Source organism: Clinocottus analis, unplaced genomic scaffold (genome assembly GCF_023055335.1).
Source record: "Clinocottus analis isolate CAN_PGR_092001 unplaced genomic scaffold, fCliAna1.0.p SCAF_4, whole genome shotgun sequence".
Taxonomy (NCBI): Eukaryota; Metazoa; Chordata; class Actinopteri; order Perciformes; family Cottidae; genus Clinocottus; species Clinocottus analis.
This window is the reverse complement of record NW_027176153.1, coordinates 23,999,835-24,019,841: the sequence shown is the minus strand read 5'-3', so window position 1 is coordinate 24,019,841 and position 20,007 is coordinate 23,999,835. Positions and strand designations below refer to the sequence as shown.

At 40.4% G+C, this 20,007-nt stretch overlaps 1 protein-coding gene across 4 annotated transcripts in view; it reads right to left on the bottom strand.

Moving 5' to 3' along the window:
- LOC137800729 (SPRY domain-containing protein 3-like) overlaps positions 1-18,475 on the bottom strand; it is a 44,474-nt gene extending 25,999 nt beyond the window's left edge. For all 4 annotated transcript variants that reach the window (XM_068598050.1, XM_068598051.1, XM_068598052.1 and 1 more), the window contains exons 1-6: positions 18,370-18,475; positions 16,619-16,746; positions 15,369-15,444; positions 11,808-11,932; positions 10,612-10,747; positions 10,307-10,495 (exon numbers count right to left, since the gene is read on the bottom strand). In XM_068598050.1, the coding sequence (XP_068454151.1) occupies positions 10,307-10,495; positions 10,612-10,747; positions 11,808-11,932; positions 15,369-15,444; positions 16,619-16,746 (654 nt within the window). In that variant the 5' untranslated portion in view covers positions 18,370-18,475. The remainder of the gene's footprint in view (positions 1-10,306; positions 10,496-10,611; positions 10,748-11,807; positions 11,933-15,368; positions 15,445-16,618; positions 16,747-18,369) is intronic.
- Between the last annotated feature and the right edge of the window lie 1,532 nt (positions 18,476-20,007).

Here is a 20,007-nt window from a genome sequence, read left to right as displayed (position 1 = left end):
GTCTTGTTCTATCCAAAAAGTGCTTTTTTTAATCTCCAAAATGAGATAATATTTATTCAGGGGGTGCAGTTAATGATAGCGTGGGGCTCCGTGGTAGCGCTGACAGCTTGACGGAGTAGCAGCGTTAGCCTCCACCTTCTTTATTACACACTGCCCTTTCATGTGCACCCTTGAGTTTGCTGCACCGCCTTCAGCTGTCCAAGCTGTCCATGCCCGGACATCTATCGTACTTTTTTTAGGGAGACGAAGAAGAAAGTTTCAGTGCGGCGAGCGTTCAATCGCACTTTTATTTTTGTTGCTGCTGGGTAATGGAAGGAGACGACGAGAGGACAGAAACAATAGAGACGTAGCCTTGAGCAAAGCATGCCTCATTGAGATAGCTGACAATCTCCCTCTTTCTGCCTCTCACTCACTATAATTCGGGTGTCTCGAATGGAAATGGTGGTGTGCAAGGCCGTGTTGTGTTGCGCTGCTGCCTGGGAAACAGATGTAACACCCAGAGCACGGTCCTGCCAATTTCCTGTCACATCTAATGGGGGGAACTTAAAGAAAGGTGAAACTGAAATTAGGAGACCTCCTCTTTATTATGCGGTAAAACACTTGTCAACCAAACTGTGAACTGATTAGACATCACGCAACAGCTGTCGAGTCCATAAAACTCAGCTACTAACTTCTGTCTTTATTGCATTTTCTATTATTTTCACTACATGTTGTGTTTTCTTGGATTTGCTTGTTTGTGTAATTCTAATTATTTTGGCTCGTGGTCTTTGTGTACGTGCATTGTTTTCATCTCCTGGTGCTGCATGTTTCTTCTTCACTTTCTTAAATTTCTGTGCTTAAAAAAACTGTAATAAGGACATTAAAATGTGAGTTATGCGGGCAAAACATGCCACTTTAAATTGTGGGGAAGTACGTATATGAGCTGGTTTTCTCCAGAGGCTGTGATTCTCTCACTTGGGTTGGATGCCCTCCAGAAGCTAAATCAGTCTATCGGTCACTTTTTTTGTGCAGAAATACTACCAAGATGAATATCCGGACTTTCCAGCTGGTTACAGCCACTCTTCCATTGCTGTTTTTTTAAATGCGCTAGCATCAAACTGGTGATGTCAGTACTGAATGCATCTACTCGTGTCGATTGCCAAACACTGTCAAAATGCCTAAAACACGTCATGACGTTGTTTACATTACATTGAAACACATGAAATGAACTTGTTCTTCTGAGCAATATATCACCTCAACAAAACCGCGACAACTCACGGCTGTTTATTCATTCAAAAGTTCAGATATTTTTTAAACCGTATAATTGCTCACATGTTCAAACTCAACACAAAATTCCTCGAATGCATTTAATTTTAATATGCGAAACAAACTTGGTTGTCATTTTAAAAAATTGTACATCCAAAACAAATCACTCACTGTTAACAAAGCTTTAATTAACTTTCTTGATCAAGCGTGTAACGTCTCCGGTGTTTTTGCTGTGGGATTGACCTTGTTTAACTGAGCTTCAAAGAGACATTTAGCACCAAAACAATATGCAGAAATCCAAACACGACCTGTAATTACACTTACTGGCACAGTAAGTGAGGTGAAGTGAGGTGAACAAGTTATTATCGTTAGCAGACAAGACGGTATTTGTCTTGATGCATGCAGCGTGCCTTACGGCAACTTCCTCACCTGCAGCAGCACTGTGTTTAAAATCCTGCAAGACGGCAAAGTGACTACTTTAATATTGTGACAGTGATCAGGTATGAGATGCTGGCAAGAACAGATGAATACTATGCAAGTTGTTTACGAAACAACGCCATGAAACAATGAACACAAGTTGTTACTGTGCAGGTTGAGGTCAATCAATTGTACCCTCTGAGGTTTCTGTAAAAAACCAAAAGGATCCACATTGTTGACCTTCACTGACACCTCATCACTCAATGGCTTTTAATATACTTCATGTGTTATCACCATTATGTTGGGACGGTGTTGCCCAAATTAATTTACCGTACTGTCTGCCACCGGTGCAGATGTATTTACACAAAAGTTGTAAAGCTCTACAGATTTAAAGGAAGGTTGAATATTTTACTCTTGGGGTTAAGAGCTAAATAGCACCAGAGCGGAGATACCATGAAAAGATGGCAAGACATATAAAGAATAAAACATTCATACAATACGTATAAAGTGCAGTATTCAAGGAGATGAGGAATGTGTTTTATAACAAGCCAAGTAATTACTATGAGACAACACCTTACAAATACAGCTTTTACTTAAATCTAAGTAAAAGCTTTACTTAAAGCTTAAATCTGCCTCTACTAGGCTTTCAGAGGTCCAGAGTTACTAACATGAAGGCAAACAATCTGTGAGTATTTAAGACCTGGTTTAATATTGCAGCAGCTCATGATGTAGTCAGTTACTGGCCTCCAGTATGAAGGTAGGTTTGTCTTTTTTACCCGAGCAAATTTCTTGTTATATAATATCTCCAAATCTTTGCTCTCAATTAAAAAATATTTTCTCTCCAAAAAAAAAGTCTCTAAAAAAAAATTAAAAAAAACGCTCTCAAAAAAAAAAATCTCTTAAAAAAAAAAAAAAAAAAAAAAAAATGCTCTAAAAAAAATTTGCTCTTAAAAAAAAAAAAAAAAAATGCTCAGAAAAAAAAACGCTCTCCAAGAAAATCAACAACTTTGCTCTCAAAAAGAAAACCTTTGCTCTCAATCCCAAAAATCACAAGTTGAGTTGTGGGCGGGGCCTGCGCTGCTGGATGAGTTTCTATTGGTCGACTCTCTGGGCTCTGGCCCACTCACACACTAACAGGAGGTCACATGAGGACACTGAGGTAAGACAACATGGAGGCTGCGTGTTGACAATAGAAACTCCCGCCTCATTCAACTACGTCCCAAAAAACTTGACTTGTAACTTTTTGGATTGAGAGTGCAGGTTTTTTTTTTTTTAGAGCAATTTGCGAGAAAAAAAATTTGAGAGCAAAATTTTTTTTTTTTTGAAAGGAAAAAATTTGATCTAAAAAAAAAATTGCTCTCAAAAAAAAATCCTCTAAAAAAAAAAAAATTTGCTCCAAATTTTTTTTTGAGACTTTTTTTTTAGATACAAAATTTTTGGAGATCAATTTTTTTTTTTGGAGGGAAAATATTTTTTTATTGAGAGTAAAGATTTGGAGATAATTTACTTACAAACAAGAAATTTGCTCGGGTAAAAAAGACACAAATCTACCTTCATACTCCGGGAACATGTGAAGTGACCAAGTGAAGACGATGTCAGCAAATGTAAACATGCTTATTGACTCAAGAAAAAAAAGGGCAATGCAGATGTGTGAACTTGATATAAAATGCAACACATGTTGTGTGCATCTTGAGCTCTAACAAACTTGTTGAACACATTTCCTTTCACATAAAACGCTTGCAAGGGATTCCAGCATCGTTTGCATCAATGTTAACGTGCTAGAAGTTGCCTCCACCTGTAGATCATTGCAAGAGTGTGACACCAGAGAATCAAAAACGTTGAGTCTGCCGCTCAATAAAATGAGTACAGTACTTTGTTAGGTTTAATGAATACCATGCACGACTCCAGGTGCAAAATGAGGGAGGCGCACATTATATTTTCCATGTCCATATAGCTGCGAGGGTCCCCATGATTAATGTATTCATCTGCCCACGAGGTTTGAGACACAATGTCCACACACAACCCAAACCTCAAAACAAGAGTGTTGATTTCTTTCCTTCAACATTCAGAATGAGGAAGAAAATGCAAACTCAAGACAGAAAGGCCGCAGACCGCTATCAGGTTTCACTGCTGGAAGTAAATGTAAAAGCAGATCTCGCATAAGAAAACAGCATATATTACATACTATAACAAAACTAAATTAAAACATACAAATTAGCAGCAGGGGGAAGAACATAGACTGAGAATACTCTTATTATTAATTATTTAAATTAAGGCCATGATTGACCATATAATTCTACTCTACTGAATAGCAGATGAGAGTTTGGAAGTTGACAATCTTGAGAACATAGCAAGAGTATGCTAGATTAAAAAAAGGATCCAATCGAAGAAATCCAGCCCAGACTTGCCAACTCTTTACCAATGAAAGTAGCTAGCGGCAATAGCTCAAAGAAAGGCAAGAAAGTGGCTAAGTCGGCAACAGCGACACCTTTTCCCTCCCTCAGAAGCCACTTCCCCCAAAAAATGCTATTATTAGGATTCAGCGTTATCAAGCTATAGCAGCTTGTGGAAGACACTGGCGACGAGCAATGAGTGCACAAGCTAAATATGTGCAGGCAGGCAAGCAAGTAGTTGGTGCAATTATTACATCTGGGCCGTGACTGCCTCCTACAAAATGCTACCACACATAAGAGCTGCAGCAGGAATGGAGACACACAACAAAGAGAACAGGAAAACTGCGCTCCAACGCTAATCCTAAATCAGTGGGACTTTCTTGGAGTATTAATTAGGCTTTGCTCCGGTCGTCTTGTGTGACGCAGGTCTAATCTGCCACATCGGCCGGCCCGTTGACTTTCCTCGGATTAAGTTATCCGTAGTTTCCTCTTTTCTCACGCTGCTCAGTTCAGAGAACCGGAGGCGACCGCGATGGTGCCGCGGCGAGGCTGGTCGGAGGCTGCAACCATAACAACTCGATGGGAAAGTGGTGAACTTTCCTTCGAGAGCAGAGTGTGTGACGTTGGGATTATTGACAACTCTTTCCAGAGGAAGGAAGGACGCAGGCAACCTTAGAGGGGCGTTGCTACAACAGCTAGCTCTGGCAATTGAAAGGAGGTACAAAATTAATTGGTGTGGTTGGAAAAAAGGAGATGCGAGGAGATGGTGAGGGGATACTGTGCAGCTTTACAGCCTAAGATTATGGGCTGTGAGGGAGCGCCGGTACACTTGGGAAAACTGATAACTGCAGACTCAGGTGCCGTCCACTTCCTCGTCGGCCTGCTCGTCCACAGTTGAAGGGATTAAGTCGGTGGGCACAGCGACTGCTGTGACAACAGGAGGCGGAGGATTGGATGCTTGTGTTCGCACCGAGCTGCACGTACGCAGTGGAAAGCCATGCCAAGTCTCCTCTCAACAAAAAAAAAAAAACAGTAGAGCAGGAGCATTTTTATCAAACATGTTTGTCTAAGACACTTTCAGCTGACAGCAATGACAAATGTAGTGTGTGTGTGTGGGGGGGGGGGAATCCCTCAATGTGTGCGCATGTGGTAATCTTATACAAATCAAGTCAGATCACTTAAAAAACAGATCAATCAAGTATTTCTGTTCATGTTTGAGTTGTGAGCACAGCTCAGGATCCAAACTGCTGTTTTGAATGTCATGAATGAAACATCATTTTCTCCCCTCCATAAAACAACTAAATTACTAAATAACGATGCTCATTCTGCTCACATGACATCTGTTACTTCTGTCCATCCTGAGGAAGGGATCCTCCTCTGTTGCTCTATGAAGGTTTATTCCCTTTTTTCCCTGTTAAAGGGGTTTTACTATCTTTATTTGGGGAGTTTTTCCTGATCCGATGTGCGGTCCAGGGACAGGGAAGTCATGTATACAGATTGTAAAGTATTTGTAAAGTATGTATTAGTGATTTTGGCATTTGTACTTGTGATCTGTATTAAATATAGTCTCAGTGACGTCACCCATAGGTTTCTGAAGACCCATTGTGAAGCTCAAAGTGGATGTTTGTGGCCGTCTCCATCTTGGAAGTGACGACACAAATCTGTCCTCTGATTTATCAAAACTGAGCTCTTCATCGGACCAACTTTACTTTCATTTTCTAACTGCAGAGGCTCAGTCAGATTAGATCGATCATTATTATTGTTAGGAAGAAGTTAACTCGCACGAGATCATTTGTGTTTTGAGGGTTTTTCCCCATATCTTTCTATGGGATTAGTAAATTTGACAAATCTGATAATATTATGAAAAGAAATCAAAGTATATCTGTCTTCATATGTTGTTTTAAACAGTGGTTTTCTGTATTTTGCAGTAGCCGTAAAGGTATTTACTTACTTAATAGGGGCTGGATTAACAATGACAGATAAACCTGTAAGTCAAGTGGAGTTGCAATTTAGGAAAGTTAAGAAATGGACGATATCTGCTGCTTTGGCAGGCATCACAAGTTCATGTTACATTTTGCATAATGGCGGCGCTGCTTTCATCACTTATCGAGCTGCAAGTGAAACTCTTTACAGGCGATACGGAGCCAACAAAAGGCACAGCCATCAAATTAAAATTCACTCCATTTACTTCAGTTTTCCACTCCGAGCCATGAGGCCAGAGTATTCATTACCCTGAACAAATGGCCTTCAGATGAGTGATTAAAAAGTTGAAAAGGAACTATAAGAGCGTAACAAAATAAAAGGCCGATCAAAAAAAAAAAAAAAAGTAAAAAAAAACCACCAACCTCCCTGAAAAGGAAACTTTTCCTTTTCTACTAACTTTATCAGAGTGCTTTCAAGGACAACCACGACGAGTAACGATGCAAATGCACCACTTGGTGAAGAGAATTATAAAACAGATGAACACTCGAGTAGATTGAATAGAAAGCCAGACGGTAGAGCATTATTTGGCAAGGTAGGTGTGATGATAGCGGACAGAAATCTAAGATCAGATACCCGACTATCTAAACAAGAGTGCCCCCCCCTCCCGACTGTAATGTGAGCAGTTCAAAAGGCAAAGACTTTGCTGCAGACGAGTCATTATCATCGGCATTGTGCGACCAAATGTTTTGTACGGTGATGCTCGGTGAAACAAACTGAGAGACTTGCAATTCATCTCCAGCAACCGAACGATTGATCTGAAAAATCATCGGAAAAACCACCAAGACTGGAAATGTGTGTTGAGCCGCCGCAAAATTAGGAAAGTAAAATGATGTTGAAAAGCAAAAGCAGTCGTTTGGTTGAAGTGAACAGTAAGAGAGGAGATAAGTGGAGAGGAAGGAGACGAGGAGAGAAGACGGGTGGACACAAGGATACGGGAGAGGAGACAAGGATACAGGAGAAAGCAGGAGAGGAAACAAAGAGGAAGACGAGATGAGTAAAGGATGAAAGGAAACATGGGGTAGGAGAAGACGAGAGGAAAGGAATACAGAGAGAGAGAGAGAGAGAGAGAGAGAGAGAGAGAGAGAGAGAGAGAGAGAGAGAGAGAGAGAGAGAAGTATAGAACAGACAAGACGAGGGTAAAGGAGGACAAAGAAAAGGAGACAAGAGGAGAGGAAACAAGGATAGAAGAGGTAAAACAAGGAGAGGAGACAAAAGGGAAGAGGAAGGCCAAGAAAGTAGAGAAACTAGGAGAGGAAAGGAGAGAGGAAACAAGGAGAAGAGACGAAGGGAGACGAGGACATATGAGGAACAACAAGGAGAGAAGTAAGGAGAGAAGAGAAGAACCAAGGATAGGAGAGGTAAAACAAGAAGGAGAGGAGACAAAAGGGAAGAGAACAGAAAAAGGCCGAGGAAGTGGAGAAACTAGGAGAGGAAAGGAGAGGAGGAACACAGAGAGCTAGGAGGATAGGAGAGGAGACAATGAAAGAAGGGGAGAAACAAGGAGAGGAGGAGAACAATCAGAAAAGTCAAGAGAGGAGAAAAGAACCAAGGATAGAAGAGGATAAACAAGGCGAGAGGAGAGGAGGTGAGGATAGAGGAGGAGGAACAAGGAAAGGAGAGTTCTGTGTTCAAAGCTCCAAAATAGAAACTTGGAAAAGTTGAGACTTGAGTTTTTTAGTTCAAACCACAAAATGAAATGAATTAGAAGTCAAAACCAAAAAAAAAAAAGAGATTAAGTGAGACCACCTTGTGTCTGACATGTTCTGCCCTTAAAGCATAATCTTACCTCATATTAATCCTGCTACTCAAAAGACTTTCTAGCCTTCAAAACAAACCTTCACTTCTCCTCCTCCTCCTCCCATCTTTTCATTTCCTCTGAAATTTTCTTTCTCTTTGTTGCTCAAACTTTCTCTGTCGTTCCAGGAAGCAGCGACTGTTACTGTCGCCCCGCACCCTCGTGCTTGTCAAAACTTGACAAGCCTTATCAGTTTGAAGTATTGTCACCCGCTTAAACCCTCACAACAATAATGACCACATTGAAGAAGAAAAAAAAACGGGGGAGAGAAAATAAATCAGTGCTGAGCGAACCATGCAGCCTGGCACCCCAGCTGTGAAAACCTCCAATAACACGAGAAAGAGTAAAAGATTCCTTAGAGTCCCGTTACTCCACTTATTGAATTTTTACAACCTGGTGGACCGCCAGGCAACTCGGCTCCAGCAACACACTTCGTGCCATTGCCGCTCCTCGTTCCAGAAAAACAGAAGACGGGAGCGACAGACAGAAAAAGACAAGAGGGAGCGAGACAGCCGCTTGAATCATCCTCCTCACCCACAGCGCTGCGCTTTTTATGATCCCTGTCTACTACTTTCAGAAAAGATTGTGTTGAGTGTGTGTGTGTGTGTGTCGGATGATTGTGTACCGCCGCGAACAGACATGTTTATCACATAAACCACATACGGGACCCACACACAGCTCGGCCTCGATTGCTCCGGTGTCAATGAGAGAGCTGTCTGTAGTTTTTGTGGTTTTTTTAAGTTGTATGTGGGGGGGATGAGCGCTCACACCTTGACACAGAACAAAGGTGCTACAGTTCCACTACTGTCTGTAAAGCGGTGGGAATACAGTGTTGAGATACCACCGATTACACAGCTGTTGCCAACAATGAATTCCTTTCAAGTGGCTCACAAAACAGCTATTCTGGAATCGTAGATTAGACGGCGCCCGAGAGAAAAAACAGCCACGAAGCCTGAACTCCAACCATCTCCAGCGCGGCCGCCGACGAGGCCAAATATCAGTCGACAAGTGTGAAAAATATGAGACGCGATCTCTCCAGAAAAAGCCAGATTTGAGAAATTTAAGGGGAGCTCGACGATACTGTCATTTTTAGTGCCGTGGTTTTCCTGCATAGTAAAAGTTCATCAACATTATGTTCATGTTGTCTATTCCTGCTGTGGCGGCTCATGTGTGGAGCCACACATTGAACTCACATTATTAATTAAAATAATAAGACTCAGCGGGTGCAGTTAAAACAATGTTATAACAGCTGATTTATTAAACTGGGAAAATTGGGAGTTCTGAGTGAAACGTGATGCCAAATTCAGCAGAGATATGTAAAAAGTCGTTGTCATTATTGGTTTTCACACACTGATTATGTTTATTATCTCACAGAATCTCACACAATCTCAGCATAAATGCATAAACACATAGTTCAAGCTTCATGATGACATCTCATTGGACATTTTACAGCTAGGAGAAATATCAGAAACCTTCTGACAAAACTAGGATAAAAAAAACAACTAGAATTAGAGACTAAAACAAAAGCTGAATTCCGCTGACAAAAAGACAAAAATGTGACTCAAAACCAACTCGACCAGACCTTCAAATGACGCACACTTTCCAGGCAAAACCTGCATTTCCCAACAAACTTTAGGTTGGTCCCCGTACGATGTAAATGGTGTTCCCGCCACCGATACCTCAGGTGCAGGAATCATACTGGTTCAAAGGTTTGTAGTGTTCCGCCATCGTATATTATCTTGCCATGCCACTCTTTAATTATATGCCCACACATTTTTACATTCTTTCATTCACTTTATGAGAGAGAGAGGGAAAGAGAGAGAGAGAGAAGGACAGAGAGAGAGAGAGAGAGAAGCTAACAACCTTTCTTGCATTAAGTGCAGTTGTCAACAAAGAGGGATTTGCTAAAGAACAGGCAGTTGAAGGATCCTGTAAGAGTACAAAACAAACACAGGGAACTGGTAGCAACCACGCAAAAGAGACACACTATAATCTGCCTTAATCGTGCTAGAAAAACACACTATATACATATATGTGTGACGTGTTTGGTTTCATGTACATTGTCTGTGTGTTCGCAACACAAGGAATGCAAATAACCGCTCGTATACTAGTGTGCTACACTATTATTTCCGAAAATAGTGTTTAAGTGATAAATCACGAAGGGAACTGAGAATATTACAGAGATTATACACAATATGTGGCCTTGATCTTAAAGTTGTAGCCTGAAAAGAAATGAGGAAAAATAGGTTTTCCTTTTCTGTTTCAAATGAATGAATGGTTTGTAGTTTGTTGAGAATTGGGTTCACTTTAAGCCGGGCTTTGTACGATAATGTAGCTGCTAAGTGGTGTGAGCAATACTAGAAACACTTAGCTAGATATATAATATTATATATAGATAGCTAGATATCTGTATCCCTGTTGGTGTATTCCTTTAAGCATGAGATAAACAACAGGCACCCGCTTGGCTTCTTACCGTGCCGCTAACCCTGACGTCGAAAAGCCGCCCCCAGTCGTCTTCGTGGCTGTCCACCATCATCATACTTTCATCTTCCTCCAGGAACCACTCGGCCTGTAGGTCAACCTTCACCTCCTCCCCCAGGGAATGCATCCCTACAGCTGGGAACAGCCCCTCTGCAGAGACAGGAACCTCCAGTGATCCCACCTGCATGAGGAAGGGAAGTAAGGGAACCACATTATACATGCAGATAGTGCAGAACTGCTGCTGATGCAGGCTTGAAATATAGCATGATGATACAATTCTGGTTAAAAAACACCTACCTCTTTGCCATTTTTGGTGAAAAAGACGATAGTAAAACCTGCTTTAATATTTTCAGAGTGTATTCCACAGCCAATGCGGTCACCACGAGCACACTTTGGGCCAAACTGCTGTCCAACGGGGTTGCCATTGTATAACCTAGGAAGAGTAAAGAGATGAAACTCTTCGTAACATCAAAGATAGCTAATTTATGCAAAAAAATAACCAATGCGATCAATATCTTTTTCTCAACTCCAATGATTTGCATGTGAAGTGACCAATAACTCATTTGGTCAGTTCCTGGTTCTCCTGCAAGTTCACAATACCAATATTTTACTATTTTCTGCTACTATATTCAGTGTTTCCCATTAATTACTTAGACTAAGTCTATTCCGCCCCACAACAGTTTCATAAATAGATAAAAATGTTGCTTGCTAAAGTTTGGAGGGTAAAAGTTGCTCATATCAGATCTGCAGTCTAACTATAAACTGCTATTATCAAATAAATCTAGTGAAATCAAAAGTTTAATAAAGACCTCTAAAATTAAGTGAAATAGAATAGAATTGCTTTTAAGTGATGTCGTCCTTTTATGTTTTTATTTTGATGATCTATTGTGCAGTTCTTTTGTCCCTATGGTTTTGTTTGTATATTTTTTATATATTTGTTTGTTTTCTACTGTTCTTTTTGGCTATTTGTTTGGTTTGGTTGTGTTTGTGCTTTTTATGTTGTTTGCCGCCATTTGGGTCGTGTCTATGCTTTGCAAATCTGTAAAAAAGCACTTTATAAACTCTGTTTTTAAAAGTGCTATACAAATAAAGATATTATTATTACTATTATTAAATACATGTTGATCTTCATTGACGTAGTCCATTAATTTTCCTGTCAAAATGCACTAATTTGATGCATTTAACTTTAAAATGTGAAAAATGATCCTCCATGAATTAAAGACCCCTAAACGGTCGGAGGTCCGGTAGGAAACTCTGATATTTATAGACTAAATGATGACTCAAAAAAAGTACTTGTAAGTCAAAGTCCTACAAAGAATAATTATGCACATCGGTGCCAAAAAATTCTATTTCTGTGACCAACACGTTTTGTGCAACGAGACATATAGTTATGTGTGGATGGAGCCCCAAACTGACCACAATCCATTTGCTCAAACCGTGCAAGAAACCAACGCCGCGCCGAAGCGAACAGATAAGACTGCGGTTGCACTTACTTGCCGTTGTCAGCATGGTACGCTACAGAGTATGGCAGCCAGCCAGGCTGGTGGTCGAGCCTGTAGAATTTGGGCACCAGGCCCACAGCGATGGTACCCCGAACTCCTGTGTCCACTATTGTCACCTACACACACACACACACACACACACAGAAAAAGAGAGTTTAAACACGTCCAAATCAAAACACAGGTCATATTATTGTGGGGAACTTCACCTTCAATGTAAAACTAGACTCAGCAACAGAAGCCCCCCAACTAGAAAATACCTTTTTATCCCAAATCCCTTGAGTCTGACTTCCTTTGCCGGCATACTGAGTAGAGATGTGCAGATATACTGTACATACCAGGGGTCAACAATATGGCTTGCCATATATATATATATATAGCTATATATATATATAGCTATTAAAAACATTGTATTTTGTCCGTATGGTGGAAGTAGCTCAAGAGAGGGCCTTCTTATATGTTGTATTTGTGTTTTAACGTTGTACAGAACTTATGTTCTACTTAAATGTTCTCTATGAATAAATGTAATGTAATTAAATTCAACTTTCTTCACATCTGTGTTGAGAGTGGCACATGCACGGTACTGATCGTGCACTCGCGTGAACATGGCGGCGGCTAAAGACGAAGTTTATCAGCTGAAGTGCAAATCAATCATTTTTAATTATCCTGAAAACGGGAGTTTAGTGGGTTGGTGTTGGGAATGACGTGGGCAAAACTCTAATGGGGATAAAAGACGACCATTAACTTTCTGTTGTTCGATAAAAGATAGATTCGACTGTTTGTATCGGGGTAAGTAAATATTTACGTCAAATTACATTCAAATCAGTGTTGCAAAGCTCACAAACAAATAAGTAATTATGAATAATGACTAACAGGTAAAGACAGGACTATGCAAAAGCCTCTTTGTCCACTCAGACACTCGCAGGAGGCATATTACTAAAAGATCACTGACACACTTTTTAGTGGACTAAAGGATACGTGTTGATTTGCATAAATAACTTACAAAGATCATAGATTTTTAGTTATTTACACGCAGCTGTCTAAAGTTTGAAACAACCGATCTGCTTTTGTATCTGTTGTTTTTTTGAGTCCAACAAAACAGCAGTACACAGTTCGCCGTTTAATTTGTTAAGTTGAATTAAATCCAATACAACCATGGTGTGGAGTAATTCAAAGGAAAGTTTGAGGATTTTCATGATAATACCGGCCACAAAAATCAAAGCATAAAAAATTGAGTACGGGCACGTCCCTCATCCAAAGCCCCGGTGACGGCAGTGGGAGAACCTTGACAATAACCTCCTCTGCTCTGACAAAGCACCAGCCTGGTAGTTAAGACCAATCACAGCTAAATGACACCGACAACCAAGCAGAATTAGGTGAGAGGCGATGCTGCAAACACAGAACGGCCCCATTTTCTCTATCGGTGACGTCTCCAAGTCTTCCCCTCCACCTCCCTCTAAATGTTCTTCCTCTTTATCATTCCTTGCATTTCTTTCTCCCCTTCCCCACTTACCTGCCTCCGTCCTTTCTCTACCTCCCTCTTCAGCCCACATCCCCAAATCGCTGCTCCGGCATGACAACACATGTGAAACCGAGCGTCTTGGGTTTCCTCGGACTAAACATTCCAGGTCTGACTCCTTTTTTCAGTCCAACACTTGAAGATGAACTGCTCACTTAAACATGATTGTTTTTTTCAGCTCTAAACTAAATGATATGACTTTACTTTGATGATACACATCAATTCTGGTGTTAATATTGCTGATATTACGAAATGCATAATGGTTTCGTAACCGCTGTGTAGCATTAAAATCTCAGCACACGCTGGTTCTCTCCTTTCTGTGCATGTGAAATGAAGCCATCAGCGCATTACAAAAATCTGAATCAGTGTTAATAATTAACGGGCGATAGCAATGTTCTTTCCTGAATTGTAACAAGAGTTTGTAGATGAAGCATTAAGTAGTTAAATTGTTCTCCAACAGCTGGCTAGTTAGCTATTATTGGCCTTGGCAGCTCCTCGCTGCAACATGTAAAATGTCTGTATGTAATGGATAAAAGTTACAAAAACATGTGCGATGAGGAAAGAGCAGGAATGTGCTCACTGGCGAGCCGTTAAGTTACGTCGATAGGATTTTTGTCTCGAAATCAATCTATTAATGCTGCAGATGTTCGGCTCCAACAGATGGAGAAAGAGGAGCAGTAATGGATTCCTCACGAGCGCAGAACAAGGAGAAACACAAGGGTAGCAGTGACGCATACTTCGGAAGAAGCCTGACCTTTATCAGCATAAACGCTCCCAAAAACTTGTATAGATATCTGGGAAACTGACAGCATGTGCGTCACACGGTGGAGAATAATACAGAATAAAACAAAATACATCAGGCTCCAAATGTGATTTTCATCTAAACAGAAATGTTGTTATCATAAAGATTTTCTTGCTGGAGGAGGAGAGGGAGTGATCTGGAGGTCAGAGGAGAATTTTGACATCACATTTAATGAAAATGGTCACGTCTGGCACAAATCTGGGACACCTCACAGCCACGATAAATAACGTCAAAGCACATTGTCGACCTGTTTATAATCTCACTGAAGCAGATCTGAAATATTTCAACATATGTCTGAAGTGGTGCTTCACGTCTCAAAATGTTGTTTTTTTTAAATCTGAAAAGAATAGAGGAGGAAGTAAATAATTGACGCTGATGCTGCACGGTCCCGTCTGGCTCTATTTGCAGCTCAGCAAAATGACGCAGGTTCGCGGGATAATGTATAGCCCCAACGTTTCCTTCCGACGCCAAAAAAAACCCAGACGAGGAAGTATGTCTGCCTCACCTGTCGTCTCATAAACACACGTCACGAGGCCTGCTCTGACGCGCACCATCGACAAACAAGCTGGCTCATAAATAACACACTGCAGCCTTCTACCCCTTATTTATGACTAACTCTTGCAACTTTCCTGTGCTAAATCACCCCAAAAAAATGTTTTGCCTCCAACTCTTCTGTATATTCGAGAACCATTAGGAACGGTCTGATACAGATTTGCTTCACGAATGTCCGATAATTTCTCTTTCTCTCTGCTGGAAACTAGTGTGTGTTAGACTAATCTTTGTGCTCAAAGATACCACCTAACCCACACCCTCTCCCTCATTCCAAGGCAGCTTGGACATTCTTGAGGTGGTGGTTTCGCACTGGTGAACTGGGACTGTAGGGGGGGCACTCTGAATTTAATATGAAGAGAGAAAATTGTCAGCAATGGGATTCCCGGGGATAAAATTGCTGGCTGGATGGTAAAGCAATCTTGGGCACACACACACACACACACACACACACACACACACACGCACACACACGCACACACAGGGATGACGGTGTGTGGTAAACCGAACATTTCCATTTCCAAAAAGAATGACTGTCCACTTATTTTCTAAAAGGCAACCACATAATAATCCAAAAAAAAAGCGGAGGAACAAAAAAGCAACAGTTAAGATAGCAGTTGAATTATAGATGCAAAAAAAATAATAATCTACGCTAAATTACAGCGTCACTATCAATGAGCCTTACCTCAAAGTAGCAATTTCCCTTTGATAAAGGATGGCCTGCCACATAGCAACCCACCTCTTCAGAGTTCCCTTGGTAACTAAAGAGAAGAAATGACAGGTTGACAATAGGTGACTTCGAATAGGTTTTAAATTCTGTATGCACGATCAGAAACACATCTTGAAGAACGACCTCATGTTTTCAGGGAAAGATTGTCGTGGCACGATCTGTATCATCAAATGCACCAGACATACGAGACTAAATATGTTCCCATTATCAACAGTTATAGGATAATTACATGATTTAGAGCCTCTCTTTAGTATGATGGTTAGAGGAAGATATATGAAATGACATGCACATGACTATTGGCTCTTATTGTTTTCAAACATATGATGTCCGCCAGATGTATATTAGAAGGAAAGGGATGTTTTGTTAAGGAAGGGAGGAACAGGACAAATAAAGATTTTCCTGAGAACCACTAAAGTGCCTGAAGCTTTGTACCAGAAATGTTTTTTATAAATTTTTAACTAACTTTCACACGTAGGTAGCTGCAGTATACATCTGAGGTTTACAGTCAAACAAGAAACTAAACTTACCCTAAACTAATTAAATTTTATTCAGTTACTAAATGTCTGAGACTACCATGTTATGCTGACCTAGAAACAAGCCTCCACTGACAGTGCTTCTGTGGTAAGCAGTAGACCTGTTTAGGTTTATTAATGTGGAAGACAAAACAAATGCGAACACAAACTATGTCTCTCAAGCTATCTGTTTTCCATCCACCAGTGTTAGTCAGTGATATTGACACTGTATTCTTTCCCCAAACACACACATTCAAAGTTTTAAGATGGGTACTACAAACTAGTAAAATCCTCTCAGAGGTCAAATACCTCCTGGCTAGGAATACCGGTCTGAAAGCAGATACAAACCTTGTTAAGTCACTCACATACAGATTTTACTTTGGGAAAAAGAGGGCATCTGTTTATCTCTATAATATAATTCTATACTATGATATGGTCAGCATGTTGATGCATAGCAACATGCTAAAACATAAGAATCTTCTGCACTTCAATCTGAGCATTTTAACAGATATATGTCTGATATTTTGCTCGGCAAGATATGCACAACAGAAAAAATACATACTAAAATGTGTAATAAACCCAATATAGCGCACACAAGTTTTGCAACTCCAAAAATAAAAAAGGCTGAGTCGGCAGAGGAACCAACACAATATAACACAGAAGCATCTTACAGCTGTGCATTGTAAGGCTGACCTGAGTGTGTCTCCATCCTTCTGCAGCCTCATGTATCGTTCCTGTGCAGGGCGCCCATCCCCAATGTCTCTGATTCGACGTCTCAGGTTCAGGAGGCATCTGTGGTGCAGGACGTCAATGTCATCCATCTGAATAAAGGAAATAATGGGACAATTGGTTGCCTGAGAGAAGAAAACACTGAAGGAGGAAACTGAATCACAGGGACAATACTATGTAGAAAATACCCAGCTCCTCTCAAGCATGTGCTGCTGAGTTTTCATTACAATATGTCCTTTAAGATTCTGATATGTTTATACTCTAATACATTCTTCTTGTATGCCAATTTTTATATTTATGTCCTGTGGTTTTTCTCACTACAACATAATATTTGCTGTTTATCATGGACAGCTGGACACTGACTGCTCTTGTAGTTAAATCCCTATGTGACTTCACACTTTGAAGGTACAGGTTTTATGGTACTAGAGCCATAAACCCTAGAAGATAATTGTAAATGTGTCATCATCATATTTTAGATTGATAAACAAAAAGGACAGGAAAGCATTCCACAAAAGGAAAGCCATGTTATGCTGTTAAGTATTTGAATACTGCCAATACACAGCCAACCTTGAAACCAATTTTATAAGACACCACTCAGAAGTACTAGTCAGTTATAGAACTGGTGGGTCTGAAACAAATATAGTTTGAGGGGCCATGTTCATGTAAGATGTCTACGTCTATGTGTCTGTTCAAGGTTATAACATGATTAGATTTGCTTACTGAAATTGGCTTTTGTGATAGGACATATCTGATGAACTGCAACTAACAGTACCATATATTGACCAAATTATATAAACTTTTACAGAATTAATGTAGTTGTACAGCCTCATTTTTACTCTATCCATACGTGTATACAGTGTATATTATATGTGAATTTTTTTTTTTTTTTTGCTGTATTTTTTTTTGGAAAAGCTATTAAACCCTTCAATATTTGTACCATGTATAAGATTTGTATTGATGCATTTATGATGCATGTCTGTGGTCTGTTCCCCTGACATTATGTGTAAAGATTTGTTTTGTGTGTTGACAATTAAACATTGAATAAATAAAAAGATAAGCGGGGAGGGATGATGGTAACTTGTGTGCCAAGGTACCATGTATATGCAAGACGAAACAGATGAACAACCCCAAAACACACTCTATGTATCGATCGTAACAACCCCTCGATGTATTGATTGTAACGACTCTTATATGCATCAATGGTAACGGTCGTATCCGGTTGCTTCTGATTCGGGACGTTATTCAGTGACGTTAGCTGATGTAGTGAGGGAAAAGTCAACACACTTTCTCTTAAAACCCCATTCAAGTATGTTTCAACCCCCCAGTTCAGTTCAAAACAACAAAAAACGTAAAAGTGCCGCAGCCCGGGGAAGGTGGGCGTGCCAGTGTTTACATCTAAGACTGCTGTGCTAACGAAGAAGCTAATTGAAATTAAGCTAGCATGAACGTTCAGGCGGCTAACTGCCGTCTTTTCAGCTTTCAAGCTGTCCGTGGCTTCATGTTAATCAAACCACAAATTAAAAAGGTAATTATTCATTCGTCAGTCGGTGACGAAAGCTTAATTTGTTCTCGAAGCTCCATTTGGGTTAACGATAGTGGCGGCTGACGTGATATCCTCCTTGAAGCTGAGGTTCGGTGCTGAGCGACTGTTCCTAAAATGGAGCGCAGAACAATGATTTATTTTAGGTGTCATTACCGATAAGTGGATTGCTTACCTGTTATTTTGGCGGCTAATACGACAGAAACTCACTTTATGCCTATCAGCTATCCATAGCGCCTCATAAAAACTTTGGAAACTAGAGCTCGGCGCATCCAAAGGACGTCACGCTCTCGATACTGGGAGAGCCAATCGGGTCGCGACCTGAGAAATGGTGACAAGCTTTCAGCCAATCCCGTCCCTGAGACTCTGCGCGTGAGTGTAGTGTGTCCTATTTAGACGTTGGGTCCAATAAGACTAATTTACCCGCATTTTAAACAATAAAAGACGCAAATCATGATTAATTATTTAAAACTCTATTTGTCCGATAAAGCATTTCTCACTGTGTTTCAGGCAATGGTGGAATAATTGGTCAGATATTTCATCTTAAGAAAAAGTAGAAATACCACAAGGTAAGAAAATACTGTACTACAAGAAGTGCATTTTTTTACTTCAGTAAAAGTAGCTAACATAAGTATGAATAGCAAAATATTCTTAAATCCCAAAAGTAAAAGTACTCAATATGCAGAATGGTTCACTTCTGAATCATATATTTAATCACTGAATTCTAATTAGTGATGCATTAATGTGTAGATTGCTTTAATGTTGTAGATGGCAAACGTGGGGCTAATTATTTGTATATTTTGTATACAAATCATATTTGCCTCTAATATGTAGTGGGCTACAAATATACACATCCAAGTTAAGTTCTTGAGCATGTTCTTAGTGTAACGTTCCCCCAGTGGTTTCATGATCCTAAACTGAAATGTCAACAGCTCAGAGAGATGCTTCCCATCAGGGCAGAGCAGTGTCCCATCACAAGGTTTTGTGTGGATTCTGGTTGCTATGTTGAAGTGGCAGAAAAGAGGCTCTCTGAGCCAGCTGGGATAGACTTCAGCCGGAGAGACAGACAGGAGGAAGAAGCTGATGGCTGGAGGAGGACAAATTAAAAAATCCAAGGGCAGTGTGGAAAAGAGAGCCCCCGTTGGTCTGGCGTGTGTCTTGGAACATTCTCCTGATGTGTGGAAACAGACTAGCTCGCGAGCTAATGGGAACACAAGACGGCAGGTGATTTCAGTCCTCCTTGCCAAGATTAATCAGAACAACAGGCTGCTGATGGCAAGGCAGATTTTGGCCTCATGTAGCCCTGCATTCCAGTGGGAACTACAGGCCAGTGGGTATGTCTGTGCGCTGCCATGTCTGTTCTACTACTGCTGGAGCAAATTATCCAGTGTAGGGCGACCTGCACACAGTGTAAATGTCCTTCTTATATGAAAGAAACCATTACAAGTCAGCATTGTAATGTTGATATCCAAATTCATTTTGTTTTTGTATGATTACATGTTGCATCTGTCCACAGAGCGCCCGTTGCACCAAGGCAACGGGGGAGACAATGTGACTCCAGATAAGAGAGGAATTCCTCAACACTCTTGAAGGATCCTCTGTGCAGATCCTTGACTTTGCTTCCAATTTCATCTATTTTTTGTGGAGCCAGTGTGCTGTGTGGATAGTGTAGCATCATTACTCATCGGTAAAAGAACAGCCAAACAAAACTTTAAAAAAGAAAAAAGAAAGTTACAAAAAACAAACCAAAATATTTGCTCAAACAGAACCGCTGATAGTTTACATGTTATTGTAGTTAATAAATCCAAACTAA